The following is a 20,051-nucleotide window of genomic DNA, read 5'->3' on the forward strand; positions in this document are numbered from 1 at the left end:
AAATTCATTAAAAATCATCCGGAATAGTTGAGGTCCAACTTTCAACACATTCTTACTCTGGGACACCTACTGTACCTCTGGGTCAAGTTTCATCCAGATTCACTGTAATACTCCTATGAAATTACAGGAAACTTGTATTCAATGCAATACAGTCAATAGAATTATGACATTTTGAAAAATTAATTAAAGATCATCCTGAATAGTTGAGGTCCAACTTTCAACACATTCCTCCTCTGGAACACCTACTGTACCTCTGGGCCAAGTTTCATCTCAATCTGCTGCATCAATAATTGTTTAATATTAATGGATCAAAAGTGCTGCTGAGAAAGTCATGACAGGGACTATAAAGAGACAGCATATTTCAGCCATATTTGCTTGTCTTCACTGACTTGCTTTGAAATCCAGATTTTAATTTTAGAATATTAGGTGTACTTGTGGTTCCTACAGAATTTTAAGGTTGAACGGGAATCAGAGTCTTCATCTCTCAGGCCTCTCTTCTGTGGATGCAGCTCACAATATTAATTCAGAAGACAAACACCCATCTCAGCTTTTGAGATTAGCCTTAAAACCCTCAGTTTTGACAAATAATACCGTTATAGTGGATCAGGTGACCCTGAATCTTCCCTTATTTGTGCTGCAATAAGCCTAGGCTCTTGCGGGCTTCCCATGATGTATGAATTATTTCCTTCTTTGCTCGTTCTGTGTTTATACATTTCTCTGCATTTAATCATTAGTTAGTATGTATCTCTTGCTCTCTTGCACAGTGTATATGTTGTCCTGTCTCCTTTTCATCAACCTCAGCCAGTCACAGTAGATGGCTGTCTCTCCTTGAGCTTGTTTCTGCCAGATGTTTCTACCTCTTCAAATGGAGTTTTTCCTTCCCACTCTCACTAATTGTTAGCTCATACGGGGTAATTAAATTGTTGGGGTTTTCTTTGTATTATTGTTGTGTTTTTACCCAGTAACATAAAGTGTCATTAGGCGACTGCTGTTGTGATTTGGTACTAAATACATAACATTTAACTGCTAACACTGGAATTAATTAAACTGTATAAATTCAAATTATATATTCATTGTGATATACTCCTTGTCTTTTGAAATACTTTATTTTCTGTTTTGGACACCTTTTAAAACAACATTCAATATTACAGGAACAGAAGCTCTTCTATTTCATGAACTACCAAACTTACTGATAGTAACACACACTGCAACTAGGAAACACCAGGGAACACTTCATTAAGACACAATACACATTGATAAACTCTTTTGCAAGAATATCAGATTACTCAATTAACTGGTCAAAATCTACAGTCCTTCCTATTAATTGCTGCTTCCATAATTCCTCTTCTACTCCACTGCAATCGGGAAATATAAAATATTTAGGTATTAATATTTCTCCCAAGCTTGCAGATCTAACTAAATTAAACCATACCCCACTTTTAAAGAAAGTAGAAGGTGATCTGGCTAGATGGAAATGTCTACCCATATCACTCATGGGAAGGGTTGCTGCTATAAAAATGATGGTATTACCAAAAATAAATTATTTATTCTCAATGATCCCAACTAAACCGCCGCAAGATTGGTTCAGATCTCTAGATTCATATATGTCCAAATTCCTTTGGAAAAATAAGCCCCCACGTATAAGCTTAAAAACACTACAAAAGACCAAGGATAAAGGAGGATTAGAACTACCTAACTTTCAGCACTACTTCTTAGCCAACAGGCTTCAGTTTATCTCAGGATGGCTAAAACATACCCTCTTAGATGAACCTTGGCTAGATGTAGAACAAGCACTTTGCAATAATCTAGAGATTTCAGATCTACCATTTATCAGCTCAAACATCCAACAACATGAATGCTTCAAAAGCATCAACATCAGCTCTTCTCTGACAGCATGGTGGGAGTTTCTGAAGTTGACAGAGTCTTCATTAATCCCATGCAAACGTACACCTATCTGGAACAACCCTGACATATTACAAAACAATAATATGATAAACTTTTCAGATTGGAATGGTAAAGGAATCAAATATGTAGAACATATACTAGAAGGAACAGAATTTATTTCATTTGACAGACTAGTTACACAATATGGGATCAACAAGAAAAGATTTTTAGAATATCAACAAATTAAATCCATAATAAAAAAGAAATTTAAACTGGGTCAAGTTGAACTACAAACACCACCAAGTGTGGTTCAATTTTTTACTCTTAAAACCCCCAAATTACTATCCAAAATATACAGAATGCTTTCTAAAACAGATGAATCAATATCACTTCCTATTGCAAAATGGGAAGCGGATTTATCAGTTAACTTAGACCAAAACTTCTGGTCTCAGATTTGCTTAAAAACCTTTCATCTAATCAGAAATCCCAGTCTTCAATTAATTCAATACAAAATACTACATAGAGTGCACTATACAGGTCATCGGATGTTCAAGATGGGCTTTGCATCTACCAACAACTGCTCACACTGCCAAACCAATTCACCGGACAATTATATCCACGCTCTTTGGTTCTGTCCACCAGTTCAGAAGTTTTGGCGCGAGATATGTGAAGACTTATCAAAGTGTCTGAAATGTAACATTCCAACTTCCCCCTTAGTGTGTTTGTTGGGCAGCTTAGATAATGTCACTTCAGAAAAGAATATAGCCCATATGGTTTTCACTGCTCTATGCATAGCCAAGAAAACAGTCCTCATGAACTGGAAAAATAAAAACAATCTTAATTCTAACCAATATAGAAATTATCTATTAGATTACATTAGTCTTGATACAGCCTCTGCCACCACATCAGATCAATCGCTCTGGGCTCCTCTGATCAGCTCCATCACCTAGTGGGGGTGGGGGGTCATATTTTGGTCTCGCCTTCACTGTTGTGATTGGTGTGGGGGTAGGGTCAGGCTTGGGCGTCGGGGGGTTCCCCAGGAGCATCTTCCTTGGGGGGCTCAACCCGGGGTAGCGGTCATGGCCAATTAGGGGCTCTGTTGGCTCTTAGGTGACGGCTTCCTCGTGGCTACGTGCAGCGGGGCTAGGGGAGGGTCTGTGCTGACGGACGGGGGTTACTGACCTGGTAGCCTGGCTGCCCCTGGGTGGGTCCGGGACGGGCGTGAGGTTCTGGGGGCGCTCCGGCTCTGGCCTGGGGCCCTGGCCGGGCCTCGGGGGCCTGGGTCCTGGTTGGTGTGTTGCCGGGGTTGTGGGCCGGTGGGTATATGGGGGCCCGCCACTGGCGCAGGGTGCCGCCGGTGCGCCGAGCCAGCTGGGGGGCTCTTCAACTGGTGGGGGGGGGGTTGTCACATCTTGCAGGGGCTTTCCTCTCTCAGGAACTCTCTCTGCAAGAGGGGGAGATACAGGAGAGGTGGAGGAAGATCTCAGCCTGGGCGTCTATTGTCTTATGTAGTCTGGAAGATGAGTGGATGATGGGGTGGGTGCAGTTTTCTCTGTTGTGGGGTTGAGTGGACTGCCCCGGGCTCTGTGGGGCCGGGCGGCGCCGCTGCGCTGGGCCCCGGTTCGGATGGGCCTGGGCCCCCCTTCCCTGGTGGGTCGCGGAGTATGGGGGTGCCTACTGGGGTCAGCGGGGGAGCTGGCCCCAGGGAGGGGTCACTTGCTCCTCCCTTCCTTCCCTCCCCATCTCCAGCTGCCTCCCTCTTCCCGCTCCACCACAACCACCCACACATGCAGGGCCTTGGAGTGGGGGTGTGTCACCAGGGTGCAGAGGAGGTAACCCCCCCCCCTCTGTCCCCTTCTGGCTGCCTCTGCCTCAATTTTATCCCGCAACTTAGACATTCACATTACTCACATTCTCATTACACATAAATATAGGATCTTGGGGGTGGGCACGCTACACGGAATCCCAATTACCATCAGGGTGTACACCTCACCCCCGGCGTCGTTGCCCACCTCTCAATTTTAAATACACGTAGACATTGAGGGCTAGCAGGAGGGACTATGCGCTTACCTGCTGCTCTCTGGCAGGTAGCTCCATGCCCTCCTGGGTTTTAAACGCACCTTAGAACACACATACATCAACACTACAATGAGCGGGTGGAGGGAGGTTAGGAGTCTTCTCTCACCCTCGTTCTCTGCTTTCTGCTGGAGCAGGGGGGCTAGGAGGAGGAGTTGGCCGTCCGACTGGGGTCCGGAGTGTGGGGCCTCCCTGCTGCTGCGGAGTCGGGGCGGTCTGCTTCTCCCCACTGCAGGGAAAAGGGTAACACAACCTGGGTCTGGGTGCAGTTCCCCCCTCCAGGGGCAAGGGTACCTAGACCCGGTTCGTAGAGTACGCTTGGGGAGTGTGATTGTGTGTACAGCGTCTCTTTATGTCTGTCTCCACGTTGGTTGAGTGTGGAGTAAGTGCATATGAGAGCATGAGGGTGGGAATGGATGTTTGTATCTGTGTGTGCCTGTATGTCTGTGTCTGTATGTCAGGTTGGGTATCAGATGCCACCTCTCTGAGGACAGCTCAGGCCCTCCAAGGTTTGGAGGCCTATCTCCCCCCACCACTTCCCCTGCCGGGGGCGGACTCCCTCAGACGTCGGTGCGTTGGTGGTTCTTTGTGTCCGGGGGTGGGCGTCCGGGTACACACCGGCTCACTCCTTGGCGGCTGCTTATCGGGGCCTGGAGCCTGGGGCTCGCTTGGGCCACTTCGGAGGTGGGGTGCCCCCGGCCTCTCGGCCTGGGGCTCGGTCACTCAGGCACAGCTGGCTGCCGGCGGAGCTCACGGGCACGTCACTGCAGCCCCCCCTGGCTTCTGCTCCGTGGCTGCTGGGTGACCCCTCATCTGGGACTCTCCTCAGCTCTTTCTGGGACAGTGGCGCGGCTGCCCCTCTGTTGGTCTTCCTTGGTCTCTTGTGTTCTGGGGGCCTCTGGATGTCTGGGGTTTTGATCTCCTCCATACCTGCTTCATGCCCTGGAGGACGGGGCAGTGGCCCCCCACACCCTCTAGCAGATCATTACATGAGGGAACCTTTTAAGAAAACAAGCGCGTCCATGCTCACAGGTGTACACACGGGTGATCACACACACAAACTACACCCTTTTTGGCTCCTACCTCAATGCACACTGTGCTGTCGATCTTACGTGCTGCACAATAATGTTTAATATTTAGTATTTACTGTCATATTCCCATATATCATTGTGATGTGGTTTATTGTATTACTCTCGTTTTCTTCTGCTTGTTTTCTTTTTTCTTTCTCAACAGGTGATCCAGGTGATCGACATATGTATTTTTTTTTTTTTTTTTTTTTTTTTCTTCTGCTTATTCTGTTGGTTTTTGTTTTTTGCCCTTCTCCCCCGTCCCTCTTCTCAACTGTTTTTCTTCCCCTCTTTCTTTCTCCCTTTTCTTTCCCCCAGTCAAGTCTGTCCCGTATTCAGCAAGTGAAAATAAAATAAAGAATAAAAGGTGAATCAAATGGACCATTACGGCAAAGCTGGGATGGTCAATTTGGTAAAGAAAATCCGTTGGGCATCTTTCTTCGCCTTTAGACAATAATTCTGATGGCAAAAGAACCAAACGGGACAGGCAAAAAAAAAAAAAAAAAAAAAAAAAAAAAAAGACACAATACACAATATATAGGTGAACTGATTTTGCCTCTTCACCGCATATGACACTGGATACTGTAGCTCCTGTGAAAAATAAGGCTTCAAATCAGAAGTACCTGACTCCGTGGTATAATTCTCAAACACGCAGCCTAAAGCAGATAACTCGTAAGCTGGAAATGGCGTGTCACAAATTTAGAAGATCATCATTTAGCCTGGAGTTACACTTTGCTGCTTTGTAAGAAAGCCCTCCGCAAAGCCAGAATATCTTACTGTTCATCACTGATTGAAGAAAACAAGAACAACCCTAGGTTTCTCTTCAGCACTGTAGCCAGGCTGACAAAAAGTCATCTAGAACTCCCTGACTCCTCTGCCAGACTTCTGTTTGCTAATTTCTCATCAGAGTTCAACACGCTGCAGCCTCCGATCCTGGCCACTAAACTTTCCACCTGATTTCACCTGGATGATCAGCTAATCCTGTGGATATTGGACGTTTTGACCAACAGGACTCAGAAAGTTTTGGTCAACAACTCTCTTTCCGGTCTACGTTCCACCTCCACTGGCTCCCCCCAGGGCTGTGTGCTCTCCCCCCTGCTCTTCATCCTCTACACGGATGACTGCAGATCCACACAGCCCAACTGTCACCTGGTGAAATATGCTGACGACAGAGTTCTCCTGTCACTGCTGTCAGGCCCCTCACAACACCACGGGCCCACTCTTCAGGAGTTTGTAGAGTGGCGTGACAGCTCCAAACTTGAACTGAACATGAGCAAAACCAAAGAGATGGTGGTGACCTTCTCCAGTAGGCAGAGGGATCTGGCTGCTTCAGTCATCACCATCATCCACAGGAATCTAGTGGAGGTAGTTGAGGAGTACAAATACCTGGGAACTATCTTTGACAACCTCCTGAAATTCTCTGCCAACATGGAGGAGATTCTCAGGAGGTGCCACCAATGGCTATACCTCCTTAGGAAACTCAACTCCTTTGGAGTCAGCAGCACACCAACAGATATCTGTGGATGGTAGAGAACTGAATATCAGCTCGTCTCACAGCTGCTATCCAGGATAGAGGCCTTCTTTTGATAACATCCAACACATAAGCTCCCTCATGATGCTTCCAGGTGAGGAAACAATGAAAAGAGAGCCCATTTTCAAGCTTATTCCTTTGCCGGTAGTGCAATCTAACATTACAACCAACCACACAGCAAGCATTTGTTTGGCCTGCTAATATGGCGCCTAAATGAAAAATCCTGGCTACGCCCCATCCAGTAAGATCACGCTCCAGAGCCCTATTAACGTAAAGATCTAGAAAGAAGAAGCTGCATTTTTAACTCTGAGGGAGATGGAGAATGAGCCTATTTCCAAAAAAAGTGGAGTGTGTTCCTTTAAGTACTATATTGTATATATTGTCAAAAACTAAAGTGTACATAGCAGTTGTTGTATCTTGTCTACTGTATCACTGACAGATAATTTCAAAGTCAAGCGAACGCTACATTATAGTGAGATATTGTGTAATGTGAAATACTGTAAGCAAATGAATAAACAACCAAATTTTTGCTAAACCTTTGACTCTGTTTTGTTTGAATCCAACTGTTTTTTGCAGATGTACATAAAACATGTTGTTACTTTTAGTATTATTATTATTATTTCATCATCATTATTGCACTAAATACATTTTAAATAAAGGATACTTTGATATACATTCTACTGTAAGGTTGAAAATGTATTTTCTTCACTCTGAAATATCTTTTGAAATGCATTTTGGTTTGAAAAAAATATATTTTCAAATTCCAAAATATATTTTGATATTTTGAGCATCACAAATACAACATATATTTACCATATATTTGAAATATATTTTGGCCAGGAAAAATGTATTTTTTTTACCGTATGGGCATTAATATCTTAAAATCGGACATTTTAAGATGACAACACCCTTAGCTTCAGTTTCTGCGTTGCGCCTTTGCGTGTGTGTTTAGGTGATAGCACCTCGTCAAACCAGTCTGACAAGGAAACAACCACTGGTGGTGTTAATGGTTGCTTTTTCCTTGGGAACACACACCCGCCCCGCCTAGTCAGACTGTCTTGTGTTTGCTATTCTCTGTCGTTTTAAACGTACCTCGTTTTTCTCATTCTTACGAAATAAAAGCGAATGTTCCAAAAGAAACCAAGCTAAATAAAAGAGATACTTAAATATTAAGTAAAATGTGATTCTTTTCATTTTTTGTGCCCTCCACAAGATGAACTAAAGATTTCGAGGTCCAAATGTCAAAATTTGGCATGTTTAATTTTAAAATGAGACCTGCGGTGGGAATAAACTTGTTCTTAAATCCTGAAAAGCCGAATCTAATTAATGAAATATCCCCGAAAAGGCAGGTATGCTGGAGCAAAGGACAAGCTAAAACTCGTTAGGTGGGCGGAACAGAAACGTCATCTGAACCTCCAAAGGCGACGCGATTGGCAGGGAGCGCTACCAGTCAAGGTTGGGCTGCTGGCGGATCATTCTTTACGGGGCTGTCGGGTGTGTGTGTGTGTTGGTTTCTCATTTTTCTTATAAAGGAAATAAGTAGATACTGAGCCGTCGGTGGGGGTTAGTTTGAACAGTAAGTGTTTGCCATGGAGAAGAGGATTTTGTACTGGACGATTCTGTGTATGGGTGAGTATTTTTTTTCTTTTAATAAACATTTCTTTCCTCTGGGCCTCACCGACCTGCCACACCTGTTTGTGCACCGTCAGGGTCGCGTATTAAAAAAGAGGAGCGGGCCCAAGAAGCCCGTAGTCATCATTATTATTGCTGAATGTCTTTTAAAGTACTATATTTAACTGCGATCAAATAAAGTAGAAATGGGATTTGGAAACCACACAGAATATATCTCTTTCTCTGTCTTTTTCGTTTATCATTTGCATATGAAACTGGCTCCAAAGTTGAGCTGACACTCAGGAAGTAGTTGTAACACACCCTATGTTTTTTTTTTAAACACAAATGTTCAAGACAATTTCCTACAGTCAGCAGGGGAGTGGGTTGGACCCAAAGAATACAAATGGTTAGATATCAGAACTTACTGTGTTTATAACTGCAAGTGAATAATACTGATCTCTTTGATTTTGTTTTTATGTCCATGACAGTGCTGACAGGTGTTCGTGCCATTGACGTTACCATGCCCCAAACTCAGTATGAGTTCGCCAGAGGTGACAACATCACACTGCCCTGCTCCTTTAAATCTGCAATTAACATAAACACTGCCGAAGCAGTTGTCATCACATGGACGGCTTTGGCTTTGGAAGCAAATGTCAAAGATGTTGGTATCTACCTTTAATCTTTGTATTTGTGATCAAAAATCATGAGAACATGTCTTTGTGTTTTTATTACTCTTCTAATCCTGTAATTTTCTAACAGGCTACGATCCTCACTTACTACTATCCTATAAAGAAAACTGGCATCACACCCGCCTATAAAGGTCGGGTGTCCCTGGACGTGGATGTCCTGAATGGAAAGGCTAACCTAAAGCTTTCCTCCATCTCACTAGCTGACAACAAAGACTTTGAGTGTCATGTGCAGATCCCAGATGACGAAGAAGGCAACCAAGCTGCCTCCGCACGCTTGGTGGTTCTAGGTAATATATCACCTGTTGTGGGCTTCCTCCTACTGTTCAGAGATGTGACTGTTAAGTTAACTGGAAAGTCTATCTGCTACATGTCAACCCTGCGCAGGGTGTGACTTGCCTTTTTATCCATTACTACTTAGGAGTTTTATAGCAATTCAGTCAAAGAGAAATCACACTATATTTATATTTCTCTTTTTTTAGTGGCTCCCTCTACGCCCGTCTGTAAGATCCAGGGAACAGCACAGTACGGCCAGGATATCACCCTAAGCTGTTTGTCAGCAGAAGGATCTCCACCACCTACCTATAGCTGGGAACGTCGTAACGTGCAAAATCAGTCTGTTCCTCAACCCCCCAAAACCACTGACAGTAAGTGACACATTGATCCTGAAAAATTAATGTCACATATGAGTACATAAAGTTTTACTAATCATTGCAAGAACCACTGTGGCTATCAGAGTGATGCTCCACACTTAACGGTACGAGTGACCTTACCTTTTGTCACATAGCCATTAGGGGTTTAATATTGAACCACATGGTGCTGTTTGATGCTCCCAAATCAGGACTTTTACTTGAACTACTACAACAGTGGCAGCTGTGTTTCATAGTAGAACATTTGAATATTTTCATTCACTGTAACTTTTTAAGTTTTCATTCTTTCTTTCTTTCTTTTTTTTGCACTAGCAACACAAGCCACCACAGTTTCAGAATTGTTTTATAAATATTTACTCTCTGCCGCAGTCTGGTCTCATTTATAAAGCGAGACTTGCTAGGGACTATTTTGTTTTTAGGAAGTGACAGAGAGGAAAGGCAGTTACACAATGATACTAGCAGACTTACTGCACATCTGACGTCACACCCTGCAATTATTGATTATTGAACATACTATTCAGAAAACTCAGGATTTAATTTTTTCTGCATATGAAATTTAAAAAAAGAAGAAGCATGGAGCGGTTATATGTACCTTCAGTATATGTGACTAATTCTTTGTGTTTCAGAGGACGGCATCCTGTCTCTCTATAATATCTCCAAAGATACATCAGGATACTACATCTGCACTTCACGAAACAAGATCCGCTTTGCTACCTGCAACCTCACCCTTGCGGTCATGCCACGTAAGAGAAACATTTAATAGAGAAAAGGCTTTTCTTTTTTATTGTTGTTGTTCTTGTTATTTGTCTTTTTTAAGTAAATAAATCTTTACTCAAATTATGACGCACACCCCGGTGTTGTTCCCCCTCCTAACATGTCTGTCTTCAACCCTGCAGCATCCATGAACATTGCTTCCACTCCAGCAATAATTGGTGCAGCTGTCGGTGGCTTGATTCTACTCATCCTCATCATCATCATCTGTTGCTGCTGTTGCAGGAAGAAGAACAAAGATGATGAATATGAAATGGGGTAACGTTCCATCCTCTTATTAATACAAGCAATCAACACAGAGGCACTCATGCTGACAGAACTGAATATTTTGTGGGATTTTAAGAATACAATCTTTTTTCATGAAAAAAAGAATAAAATGTGCACATAACATGTCTGTGGTGTAAAGGGACCTATTCGTATGGCTGTAATCAAAGGAAATTGCCATTATTCCTGAGCATGCAGGGGACAAAAAACTCCCTTTGTGTTTTTAAATTAACTTCATAGTTAATTAATGATGACAAGAACGAACTCTAACGAAATGGAGAGGAGACAAAGGGGGGTGCCTGTTTTTTGTTTTTTTTGTTTTTGTTTTTTTGCACTGTGCCATATGAATTTTGAATTCAAAGTCCATATGATTTCTTCATCTGAGCGTCAGAAAAAAACCAACTTCCGTTCGTTAGACAAGTACATTCACAGAACTTTTGTGATTTTTTTTTTTTTTTTTTTTTTTTCTGTGAGTGAATATTATCTGTTCATTGGATGCTTTTGACTGCACTGATTGTGTGCGGGTGTTGTTTCCACTTTCTAGAGTTCATGAGGGGGAGGAGTACCACGACAAGGAGCCGGATAGAAACGGTGAGGGTCGACGTGTTGAAGTCCAGGGGAAGGACAGTTATGAGGACTCGAGTGTAAAGAGGACTGAACGCAATGAGGAAAGAAGGGATCCGGATCGCCGCGACTACGACGACCGCCGCAGCGACTACGACGACCGCCGCAGCGACTACGACGACCGCCGCAGCGACTACGACGACCGCCGCAGCGACTACCACGACCGCCGCAGCGACTACCACGACCGCCGCAGCGACTACGACGATCGCCGCCGCGACTACGACGACCGTCGTGAGCGCTACGATGATGATCGCCGCTACCAAGACCGTCGTCGTGATGACAACCGCTACGATGATCGGGACCGTGATAGACCACCGGTGCCCAACAATAAGCCCACAAGGAAGGACTACCATGACTAAAGCCTCCAACCTGTAAACCAGTTTCTGTTGTTGTTGTTTTTTCTTACATACAACCAGGTTATCAAATGGTGGCCAAGCTGTTACATAATGGATCGCCAGGAAACTGCAAAATTAGAGCTGAAAGAATAATATGTAATAATTTGTTTGGGAGGAATAGTTTTGTGTCTTAGATTTTTAGGTCTTTTAAAGTAATTTTTCAGATTTTATATATCTGATATATTTGTCCTATGTTACTTTTTGTGTGTCGTACAGTCAGGGAACAGTGAAACGCTTGTCTCTCTGTGTACTGCCAGTTTTATGTGTAAATAAAGAATTTATTTCTACTGTGTGACACGTTTTAAGTTTTTGTCTGTAATATTTCCATGCATGCGTCATGTTTCCTGTGAATTGTGGGAGTTTGAATGGTCTGGTAATGTGTCATGGCTTGACACACAAACACAGGCAAAACATGCTGTCACAAGTGTTATTGTTGCTTAAGTTTTCAGTTAATCAAATACATTTTGTCTCTCTTGCTGTTTACAATACAATTTAATGTAACTTCTTTATTAGCATCGCTGGGGGTAGTTTTCTTTTTCCAATCCAAAGAGTTATTAGCAATTACTCAAATGTTTTTGTATACAGTTGTATAGACTCAGAACATTTACTTTTAATTTTCTATTGAGTGCTTTCAGTTTCCGTATCTTTAAAAAATAAAATAAACTCACAAAATGTGGAACTAGAACATTGACTACTTTTTATCAAATTCAAACATTCTTTTTGTTATGCTGTATAATTACATAGATGCTGTTTTGTACATATTTTGCATTGGCGATGTTATGACTATAAATGATAATCATCAAAATCTTTTTAAACCTGTTGTGTGAAAAATGCTCTTAAAAAAGATGAAGTTGACTGGGCTTAGTTTTCGGCATGTGACACCAGAGCTCTGTTGCTTTATGTTCAGTTCCATATTTGCTCTCAACAACTAAACCTCTTAATATGTCTGTGTGGTCATTACATAATCAGTTGATTAGGAAACTGCATTGCTGAGCAGGTTTTCCAATGACGTGGCCACATTGTTTTTGTAGATTGAATTTTTAGTGCGTTACATTTTACAGAAGTTTATAGTTTTTGATTGTTTGATGACTCTTTTAATGGCATATAGATATAAATGGTGCCTTTCAACACATATTTAAGACAGTGTCACAGCCCGGATCAAATACTGTGACAAGGATTGGGAGAAAACATAAGATGATAACTTAGAAAGCAGGAAACAGAAACATAAAAGGTGGAGTATTCATAAGGCAGCGGTGTAAAACAAGTATGGCTGTGTCCCAATTCAGGGTCTGCACGCTTGAAGTACGCAATATTAAGTGCGATTACGTCACCGCCACGCGACGACGGCTGTCCCAATTCGAAGTGTACTTCCAATGCATACTCCAAATGTGCCGTTGTTCCTCAAATATCAAGCGAGGTCCGGTGCACGCTTCGTGGTCCCATATATCCCACAATTCATAGCGCGGCGGTGGGTGTGGATAATTTTGCAGCAAAATACGGCAGAAGGCAGAAGGGAGCTGCCGAAGAGTAAACTGTCAAAAGTAAGTACTGAATATTATGTAACTTATTTATGTGCGAATGTGTAATAACTAAGAACATTAAAACATTACTGTTGGCCACATGTCAGCAAAGTTGTGTGATATTAGTAATGTTTGTACTTGCAGCGTTAACTTGGTTTTAAAGCCTCTACTTCTAAATATATATATAGTTGACCTTAATCTTACAGAGAATGTGATGATTTTATGGATAATTAAAGTCAGTCATATATCCACAAACACAACAAGCAGAAAGTCAGTGATGCTGCTCGGTTTGCAGTCCTGAATATCACGGCACAAGCAGGAGTCACTGCACTGTTAATGTTAGCTATGTTATATTGCTGCCTCTGTTCGGTGGTGTCGAGCCAAACGGACTTTAACGTGTGTTTGAACGAGCTGACGGTTCATTCGTTAAGCTGAAAGAAAGATGCTTTAATCACAGGAGTCACACATGTGTCCACTTTACCATCTGGGAACTCTGTCCTGCACTCTCTCTCTCTTTCTTTCTCTCTGATTGTGGAATAAAAGTATGAACATGTATTTATAAGTTACACTTGTGTTTGAATCCTGCAGCTTATCACACATTTGATTTCCATGTGTGACAACTGCAAGTGTCCAGAGTGAGGACAGACTGAGGGACCCACTGCTGCACATCATCTGTGAGGCTTTGCACCCCTGATGATCCACCAGGACAAACTCAGCAGTGTGTGAGGAAGAGGAGGAGGAAGAGCCAGCAGCAGCTGACAGATGGAGAGAATAGACAGACTGTTCCCTGTTTGTGACGGACTGCTAGGAAAGTTTAACATAACTAATTGTCTGTCCTGAATCAGTCTTATTAGGTAATGTTCAAATAATTTGATCATCCCAGTGTTTTCAGTGTGGGAGAAAGTACTCAGGGCCTTCAAGTTACACACTATGAAAGGCAGAAACAAGTTTAATATTCAGAAACCTAAAGTATGTATCAGCAGCAGAATGGACCTAAAAATAAATGTTTGTTTCAGTTCTATGAAGCTTTGAGTATTTTGGATTAGTAGTACTGCTGTGTTTGATGCATCATATTGCTGTAATTGTTTATATGCTTTATATATTGTGAGGTAAGTTGATCTATAGTGTTACATCATATTCTATAAGGATGTTATGTGTTTGTATACCTTCTGCCCAGTTTGACCCATTTAGCAGAAGTCAGACAGATTAAAGGCTCTGATATCTATTCTGTATGACTTAAAGCAGTTATGACATGGTCTGATTTTCTCACCCAATAAAGGAATACTTAATATATCAGTACTCTTCATTCGATCAGAAACAGTTATCACAGCTCGTACATTTTCTTTTACACATATATGTAAGCATTGAGCCAAATTTAGTAATGCCAACATATTAAAAGAACAATATTTGTCTCATATATATAATACATCTATATATACACTGTAAAAGATACTTGTCTTTGAGTGAAGATTTAAGGTGATTGGAAATTTAACTTGAATCTTTACTGAAGCTCAGTATTTGACAGAGTTCAGGCTCACTGCTGTAATATATCCTGTAATATATATATAATATATATCATAATAATCTGACAATAACTATAATATTGGCCATATTATATTTACATTACCAAAGTGAGATGATTTTAGTCTCATGAACAACATTAGCTAATTGTTATTTACTAGCTAATCTTGAAATGACTGCTCAGTACAAAAATGAAGCCCAACAATCATGTTTTACAGTCCCGTGGTCTCAACCTCAGATACTCAACTAATCAAAGTGATGTCATAAAACATGAATGAACAACAAAACATTTTTTATCCTTCATTTCTGTCACACAATGCTGTATGAAAAGTTTCTCGCGGTTAGTATCATGGTTGCTAGGCAGCCTAAGCAGCGCGACGACGGCTAGACCGTCTCATTTCACACGCCTCTCACTTCCGCACTTCTCGTACTTCCTAGTACATTGTACGCGAACTGTGCGTACTCATAAGCGTGCGGTCGCTGGATTGGGACACAGCTTATATATGGCAGAGCAAGAGAAGTAACGTACACAGTGAAAGAGGGAGGGAGCTCCTACAGGTGAGCACATTTAGGTCAGTACCTGCACCACAATCCAAAACCAAAAACAGAGACACCTAGTGCTCAGAGTTTTTCTGTTTACAGTTACAGGGTGACACACAGCAAGTCTTCATTCTTGAAAAGCTGGTGCACAGAAAGTTTGCCTTTGTTAATCTCTTAAGTACAGCTAAAAATGATATGAACTCCCATACCATCACAGGAAAGGTGAGTTCGAGTGTGGGCTAAATTTAAAAAAACATAACTACAGTGTAATTGTTCTACTTGTTCACAACAACAATTAGTTATTGATGTAAAACCAACACTGTGGTTTTAATGGGATTCACTGCATTAGATTTTCCAGGTTAACTGTAGTAGTGGCATTTCATTATATAATCCTCGTTATGGCTAATAGAAGTAAAGCAGCAGCGACTCAGTATTATGTCTTTCATTCTCTGTCATCTAAAACTAGCTGCAGTTGATGGATGGGCCCACAAAGGTGTGTACCTGGAATACTGCACCTTGGCTCAGGAGCTGAACAGTCTGCTGTATGTGGAAGTGTGTCTCATATCTTATTGTTCTTTAGACTTTAATAAACACATCAAGGACTCACGCTTATTCATCACAGCAGATTTATTTTAACTATATCTCTTTTATTATATCAACCAAAATTGTGGTGCAGTATGTTCACAAATGCATCAAAATCTTACTATTAAAAAACAATATCAAGTTATCGAAAAAATAACTTAAATAATGCAAGCAGCTTACACTGCTTTAATGCCACACACACATACAATGTAAGTGACACTGATATTGCTGTAATTGTAAAAATCAGGAAGCAGGATTTTCGAGCAACGTTTTTAATTTATCGAAGGGGTTTTCTTGTTACAGCATTGCTGCTGTTGCAGTTTATGAGATGTGAAGCTTGTCATCAGGTTTGTGATGTATGTTGCAGTGTGTTTTATCAAAGCTGTAACCACTTGTGTAGTCTGTTGGACTTTAGGAACGTAGCTGAACTTTATTATGCCTTGTATGTAATGTTTACATTACGTGTAAACTAGGGGCAAACTAGTAGCTCGATAACTTGTTTGTGGAGGGGGCATGTGAGGGCATGTCTATCTCGCGTATGGCCGCTATGGCCACTAGATGGCACTGTTGGACGAATTTGAATGTGAATGCCCTAATTTCCATAGAGCAAGGAAATTTGGTTTAAAGACACATCTCTAGAATAATACTGATGTTAACATTTCTTTAATTAACCGGGGATGTTATATTCATAATTATCTGCATATTGTATTTTGTTAATGTAATTGTTATTTCCTTGTTCATTTACTTTCAGACAATACTCACACTGTCACTCCTACTGATGCTCCTACAGAAGTTTATAATTTTGCTGCACAAATGCTGCATCATGAATTAATTCTCAGACTGCATTTGAGGGTCTGCTGTGTGTTCAAACCGGCGCAGCCCTACCTGCCAGCACTATTCAATAATTTTTTAACATGTTTAATTTTGTTCAGGGAGATTTGAGAAGCTGAAGTTCAAATGTTAAAGAGATTTCTGGAAGGAGCCACAGCTTTGTTTAATAGTAATAAAAAATCTCTATGTTGCTGAATTACATTTCTAATCATGCATGAATAACAGCAAAACAGTTACGTAATAGTGAGTTACAATAATTTTTACATTTTGAACAACTGAATGTAGAAGCACCCGGAAAAAAAAATCAAATTCAGAAATGTAGCCAGTATCTCACATAAATGTATTTCAAAAACTGAGCGTCTACTGAGCACTGATAAATACATAAGTTAACCCTAATACACATGTTTTCATGGTCGCCTTTATGTGGCACACCTCCTTAGCTGCCTTGGTAACAGAGAAGTAGTTCCTCTATGTGCGACATTAATTAAAATGTCTCCGTGATAACAAAATATAAGCAAAGACAGCGTCGCAAACAATGTGTAGGAGCTTGAAGAGTGAGATGATGTGCATTAAGAAGTCATGGGAGACACAAACACACAAATGGACCGCTGTGGAGTTATATTGCGGTAAGATCACATTAAATATCATGCATGTAATAAAGTGTATCTCTGATTTATAAACACTAGGTGGTAGCACAGAACCAGAAGTGTATCCGCTGATAAACGAGCTACAGGGCCAGTGATATGGTGGAAGGGGCTGGCTTATTTCCAACTGGGACTTTTGTTTTTGTTTTCCCTGGCCATGGTTCAGAGTCATGTGACTGCATGGCAGCTAAACACAGCAGAGCAGGGAGGAAAGGTCAGTGCAAAGTGTGGATGCATGAGAGGAGCGCTGTTTGCAGTGACATGTTTCATTTCTGATGAACGGGAGCATCACACTGAACTTACACAAGACAAACAAACTTAAGCAGGGGTGTCAAACACTAAGCCCGACAGCCAGAATTGGCCCGGCAGGGACTTCAATCCGGCCCACTGAATGGCATTGGAAAACATTGGACTTTTGACTGTATTTTCACAGGTTTTTAAACTTTTCCAGCTAATAAAGACCTCCCCCATGCCTATCGTACTACACCAAAACAATTACATGATAGTGAAAACCCTGGAACTTTCCTATCTAATTCCTCGTTTTTAATCCGGGTAGTTAATGTGTAGTTACACATCCTTAGACTGAAGAACAGTGAGTTTATCTGGTCTGGCCCACTTAGGATCAAATTGGGTTGTATGTGGCCTGCGATGTAATATGACTTTGACATCCATGAACTAAGGCATCGATCCTATTACGCTAGCATTGTTCTGATACCAGTATAACCATTTAGTATCAATACTAATGATATTTAGACTGATCTGCACCCTTAGCTTGTGTATTAGGAAACTGTTGTGAAATTCACCTTCAGGATTTTGTAACATGTTTTTGCTCCATAAGTGGTCGCAAAAACATGCGACCACTTATGGAGTGACCACTTATGGAGTTATTTTTACTACTGGGCATTTTTCTCTCTTTTGTTGGGTAATGAAAATAGTAAAGTCAAAAATAAAATGCTCATCATAATATTCCACGGTCAGCAGGGGAGGTTTTAATGGTTTTGTTTCCCAAAATCAAAAATAAATCCAGTTTACTTTGAAACAATAACTAGCGTCTGAACTATTCATTCTTGATTTATAAACTACACAGATGTTTATTTAGTGGGCGGGTGGTGGAGGGTGGAGCAGTGATTTTCTGGTCAGGTCTGAGTTTCTGCTGAACCATTTCTAGCAAATGGCCCAAGGACTTAAGGACTTCTTTTCAGGACATTTGAGAAATGGTTTTATTTGTGTTTGAACTTAATATGTGTACTGTAAAGTTGCTAATTGGTTTGTACTGTTCACTCACTGACCAGTTCTCACGGCGTATTGGCGTATCGGCGTGCTGGTGATGATGAAGCTGAGGAGAGAAAGCCCAAGTAATAAACGCCCGTTTCAAAGAACCGACCTGTGTCTGTGTTGTCGCGAAGAGAGCTACAAAGACAAATGATTAAATATCAGAACTTACTGTGTTTATAACTGCAAGTGTATAATAATAAGTGCATAATGATCTGTTTGATTTTGTTTTTATGTCCATCACAGTGCTGTCAGGTGTCAGTGCCATTGTTGTTACCATCCCCCAAAGTCAGTATGAGTACGCCTGAGGGGACAACATCACACTGCCCTGCTCCTTTACAACTACAGCTCCCATAAACTCCCAGACATTAGTCATCATCACCTGGTCTGTTTTTAGTCAGCAAACACCCATTGAAGAGGTTGGCATCTACCTGTCTTTATGAATCTCTCGAAATAAATATTAAAATCCTGAGATGCAAACACGTCCTTGTGTTTTTTATTCTTCTTCTAATCCTGTCATTTTCTAACAGACCCGGATCATCACCTACTATCATGGCCCTTCCCCAGCTACTGACATAGACACTGACTATGAAGGTCGGGTGTCCCTGGATGTAGATGTCACTCAGGGAAAGGCTAACCTGAAGCTTTCCTCCATCTCACTAGCTGACAATAGAAATTTTGAGTGTCGTGTGCAGACCCCAGGTGACAAGACGGGCAAACAAACTGCCATCATAAACTTGGTGGTTCTAGGTAATATGTCGGCTGTCGTTTCCGCATTTATATATCATAAGATGTTACACTCTGATGTTTAACCTTTATATGTTCTGATATGTTGGTTATTCTTATCTAAAAGAGTGTCTGTGCATGTTTCAACACTTACTGTATCCTGTATATGTATGTTTTTAATGGTCATAATGATTGTGGGCTTCCTCCTGCTGTTCAGAGATATGACTGTTGCTGAGTCCATCTCCTGTACACCTTGCATTCCATTACTAAAGTAAACACACTACATTTATATTTGCCTTCTTTTAGTGGCCCCCTCTACACCCGTCTGTAAGATCCAGGGAACAGCACAGTATGGCCAGAATATCACCTTAACCTGTGCATCTGCAGAAGGATCTCCAACGCCCACTTATAGCTGGAAACGTTATTGTGAGCATAATCAGCCAGTTCCTCAAGACCCCCAAACCACTGACAGTAAGTGACACTTTGATCCTTTAAAATCTTTGCTAACAAGAACAAATGTGGACATGATCAGAGCGACACTACGCTTGGTGTAAAAGTGAGCTTTACTTTTGTTTCACAGCCATTATCTGTAAGTCCATGTAAATTTGTGCAATCTCATTGATTTAAGAATCTGATTATGGTCAGCACTAAGGCATCAAAATCCTGTTTTGCAGTTATGCTTAATCTGTATGTTACTGTTACTGTATGTATTTTAGTTTAGTTTAGTTTAGTTTTTTTTTTTTGGGGGGGGGGGGGGGGGGGGTTGTACTATATTTTATAAATATTTTGCACTATACTGCTGAGTGACTGTCTTCATTGCAGTGTTGACCCTAACTTGCATATGACAAATAAAAGT

At 41.4% G+C, this 20,051-nt stretch overlaps 2 protein-coding genes across 3 annotated transcripts; both read left to right on the forward strand.

The window, feature by feature from the left end:
- Positions 1 to 7,990: 7,990 nt before the first annotated feature.
- LOC146525442 (cell surface A33 antigen-like) lies at positions 7,991 to 12,218 on the forward strand. Of its 2 annotated transcripts, XR_014875025.1 has the most exons (8): positions 7,991 to 8,187; positions 8,658 to 8,830; positions 8,929 to 9,145; positions 9,338 to 9,502; positions 10,132 to 10,248; positions 10,402 to 10,534; positions 11,085 to 11,964; positions 12,002 to 12,218. XR_014875025.1 is itself a non-coding variant. In XM_085165920.1 (7 exons), exons 1-7 carry the CDS (start codon positions 8,148 to 8,150, stop codon positions 11,521 to 11,523), a joined length of 1,284 nt encoding a protein of 427 aa, XP_085022046.1. In that variant the 5' UTR covers positions 7,991 to 8,147; the 3' UTR covers positions 11,524 to 12,218. The 2 variants fall into 2 exon arrangements, 1 of the variants encoding a protein (XP_085022046.1); XM_085165920.1 differs by having other exon boundaries at positions 11,085 to 12,218.
- A 6,062-nt stretch (positions 12,219 to 18,280) lies between these two features.
- LOC146525443 (cell surface A33 antigen-like) lies at positions 18,281 to 19,923 on the forward strand. Its single transcript, XM_085165939.1, is given in 3 exon segments — positions 18,281 to 18,888; positions 19,000 to 19,219; positions 19,502 to 19,923. Coding segments are annotated over 3 exon segments (579 nt in total). The 5' UTR covers positions 18,281 to 18,702; the 3' UTR covers positions 19,675 to 19,923.
- The last annotated feature ends 128 nt before the right edge of the window (positions 19,924 to 20,051 follow it).

Source organism: Neolamprologus multifasciatus, chromosome 1 (genome assembly GCF_963576455.1).
Source record: "Neolamprologus multifasciatus chromosome 1, fNeoMul1.2, whole genome shotgun sequence".
In the NCBI taxonomy this organism is placed as follows: domain Eukaryota; kingdom Metazoa; phylum Chordata; class Actinopteri; order Cichliformes; family Cichlidae; genus Neolamprologus; species Neolamprologus multifasciatus.

Coding starts and splice junctions, on each gene's coding strand:
- LOC146525442 (XM_085165920.1), top strand. CDS start 8,148: ATGGAGAAGAGGATTTTGTACTGGACGATTCTGTGTATGG. Junction 8,188..8,657: donor CTGGACGATTCTGTGTATGG/GTGAGTATTTTT, acceptor TGTCCATGACAG/TGCTGACAGGTGTTCGTGCC. Junction 10,535..11,084: donor GATGATGAATATGAAATGGG/GTAACGTTCCAT, acceptor TCCACTTTCTAG/AGTTCATGAGGGGGAGGAGT.